Source organism: Helianthus annuus, chromosome 17, assembly GCF_002127325.2.
Source record: "Helianthus annuus cultivar XRQ/B chromosome 17, HanXRQr2.0-SUNRISE, whole genome shotgun sequence".
Lineage (NCBI taxonomy): Eukaryota > Viridiplantae > Streptophyta > Magnoliopsida > Asterales > Asteraceae > Helianthus > Helianthus annuus.
In genome coordinates this window covers 90,369,068-90,372,248 of record NC_035449.2, presented here as the reverse complement: position 1 = coordinate 90,372,248, position 3,181 = coordinate 90,369,068, and the positions used below count along the sequence as shown (strand labels likewise).

The following is a 3,181-nucleotide window of genomic DNA, read 5'->3' as shown; positions in this document are numbered from 1 at the left end:
GTTGAAGCCTTGAAGGCTTTCGGGTGCAGCTGCATAGTTTACTCCTAAAGGAGCACTCATAACGGCACTTCGTGCCAAAGGGAGAACAGACAGAGCTTGCTCCCATGTGGTTATTGTTGGAGGTGGAAGGCTTGCAACACTAGATTGTAACAGCTGATATAAAGTTAGCTCGTGCCCCAATGGAGCACCGGTTGTAACTGGCTGAGAAGAGAATAGAGGAAAAGATGTCGGATCTGGCCTGGTGTATGTATATGGGCTGGGATTTGGAGGTGGATGGCTGGGACCAGCTTCATTCCTGGACACGGTTGGTTGTGAGCTTGTGAAAGGAAGAACGGGAGGTCCAGGAGACAACGATGGCTCTAGTTCGTCATAATCCAGCCTAATCCTCACTCCTTTGTCTCTTTCCCTGCTCACGTATTGGTTAAGGAGAGACCTTAACCGTAAGAAGTTATTAGCGAACCCTTCAGGGGTAAGGTCAATACGTGAGGGAGTGTTGGAAGCATCGACGTTAGGAGATGGAACTCCTGAAAGAGACGGGGTCGGTGTTTGGAAGATGAGAAACTCTGGGTATGTTGCTCCTGTAGGAGTGCTCCCCGGTGTTGAGAAAGAAGTCGGTATAGCCACATGAGTTTGGCTAGTGATGGGGGTAGAGGTACGTGGGACTTGATTTACCTCTCCCGGAGATTCTCATTCGGACATGGCGATTTCAGAAAGAATGGAGCTACACTACTGGTCTTCTTTTGAGAGAAACGACTGGCGTAGCCCCACGGTGGGCGCCAACTTGTTGTTACAACAAATACGAGACCTTGAGTAATGGACAGACTGGTTAGGCAAAAGGCTTCAAGGGTTGAAGTTTTCCTAACGCAGGTCGTGGGGTCCTCCTACGTTTGCTAGATGTAGAAGGAGGTTCACTAGTTATGTTCGTTATTTACTTAAGATCTTCGGCTGAAGGATGTTCAGCCTCAGATGCATGGGCAAGTAAATTATGTGAGTTGAAGAAAAGAAGAGAGACTTGTGTGAAACAAGTTCTCGTGAGACAAGAAGAAAGATCAGAGATCCAAGAAGATCTGAGCTGATCCGGAATGTCCGAAATGAATGTAGTGAAGTGTCATTTATAAGGAAGGTTTTCTCCCAAATGGGAAATCTTTGACATAGTGAACCTTGCTGCAGTAGGAGGCTTACCCTTTTAGGGGTTGAAGGCTTTAGACCTGCGGACAAAATGTTGTTCTCTTTTGCACATGTTTACTTTTTCGGCTGAGTTGGTGAGATATCAGTTGATGTAACTGATTACTGTGCATGGACTTTTCTGCTCACAATACTTCGCGGGTTTTGAACCCTTTAACCGTTCAACCTCTTTAGCTGTTATGTGTTTTAGTCATGTTATTGAAGATTTGGGCTACCCCGTCATCACTACCAATGATTCCTTAAGGCTCAATGGTGATCATCTAGATGGCCGATGCCTACGGGTCTTGATCCAATAATCCGATCTAATCTAGTCTAGAAGTTAATTGTATATGTAGAAGAAAGTTGTGAGAACATAATTAACAAAGTCCCCCCCCCCCCCCCCCCACCCACCCCTCTAGCAAACCTTACAACAATTTATATAATGATAGATTGACAAAGACAATAGATTACATGTTATGTTATGTTCTGAACTGATAATCTAAACTCTTTTTCACACTTAAATTTTTTAGCTTCTTATAACAAACCAAACACACCTTATCTTCTTTTTTTTTTTTTAACGATCAACAGAATTAATCCCGAGTACTCTTTGGGCACCCACTGGAGCAAATGGAGTACTCCGAGAGTACCCGAGTCCATCACCAATTTCGGAGAAAATCTAGTAACTCACCCGTTCGTAGGCACGACGGTGAAATTACCGGTAAAACCTGTTTAGCTCAAGGATCGAACACAGGTTTCCCTGAATCTCCTATCATTGCTCACCAATGTCTCACTTTACATCAAGTGGAAGTTGAACTTGTATCTCTCAAGAGAAATGCAAACCTTCGAACACTTGATGAAGATATTATTGGCAACACACGTTATCTTCTGGTGCATAGGAACAAACAAAAATATTGCAAGTTGGTAACATAATTATATTAAACGACAAACCGTCGACCCAATTTACAATGCACTTCTTTCAAGACGCCCATTCCCACCTTTCTTTCCCCGTCATCTTCGCATCAATACTTCCAGTTCACCTCTCCAATCCCAATTTCAGATCAGATCACATCACATAACCCTAAAAGTTTAGTTTATCATCGTCTTCTACAAACTCCTAAATTTTCCATACTTAGCATCCAATGTATCCAATCTTTTATAAAAAGTGTCTTACACGACATTGAAAGAACAAGTCAAACTCAAACAACAACTGGGATTTTGCTGTCATTCAATGGAGTCATCTGGGTTTTTTGTAATCTGTCTTTTGCACTCCTTGATCGCGATATGTTGTGGTAGTTTGATCATGTTTTACCTCGATGAGATCTCGGTGTTCGGGCATGGCATTGAGACTGCTAGGAAACTGTCGGGATCCACTCCGCATGATCAGTTGTTGATACAAACTTCGCATTCGTTTGTGGGATTCCTGCTTTGTGGGATCGGGTTCATATATTTTATGGTTGCATTTGTTAAAGATCGGGAGTTTCATGGGTTTTTTGCTAAAGGGTGTGTGGTGCTTCACTTGTCAATGGCTGTTTGGAGAGTTTACTTTGAGAGGAGACTTGAAGATTTGGCGAGAGATTGGCCGAAGCAACTTGTTGGGGATACGATGCTCGCCAGTTCTTGGGTCATGTTTTTGGTGTATTCTTGGAGAGAAAAGTATGATTAGAAGTTGGAACTCATTGGCATTGATTTGTTTTGTATTTGGGATATGGATTGATAGTGAGCATAATGTTCAAACCCTTGTCAAGAAATTACTTGGATCTTAGATTTGATCTATACTATATTTAAATATTTATAAAATAATAACGGGAAATAAGAAAAAAAAACAAATATATTGTATTAAAAATATGAATTTGAAAATATGGTGCGTGATTAAAGTTTCTTCTTCATTACAAAATTATGATAAACAAATGGTGAATGGTGATATGGGATTGTGTGTCATTAGGTGGAATGTATAATGAGTCTGATCGACTAAACGAGGAATCGCCTTCTATACTTGTTTTGACATGCAATCCAATGG

At 41.6% G+C, this 3,181-nt stretch overlaps 1 protein-coding gene across 1 annotated transcript; it reads left to right on the top strand.

Annotated features, from left to right (window-relative positions):
- The first annotated feature begins 2,129 nt into the window (after nucleotides 1-2,129).
- LOC110923519 lies at nucleotides 2,130-2,900 on the top strand. Its single transcript, XM_022167600.2, has one exon. The coding sequence runs from the start codon at nucleotides 2,393-2,395 to the stop codon at nucleotides 2,825-2,827; it is 435 nt and encodes a 144-aa protein (XP_022023292.1). The 5' UTR covers nucleotides 2,130-2,392; the 3' UTR covers nucleotides 2,828-2,900.
- The last annotated feature ends 281 nt before the right edge of the window (nucleotides 2,901-3,181 follow it).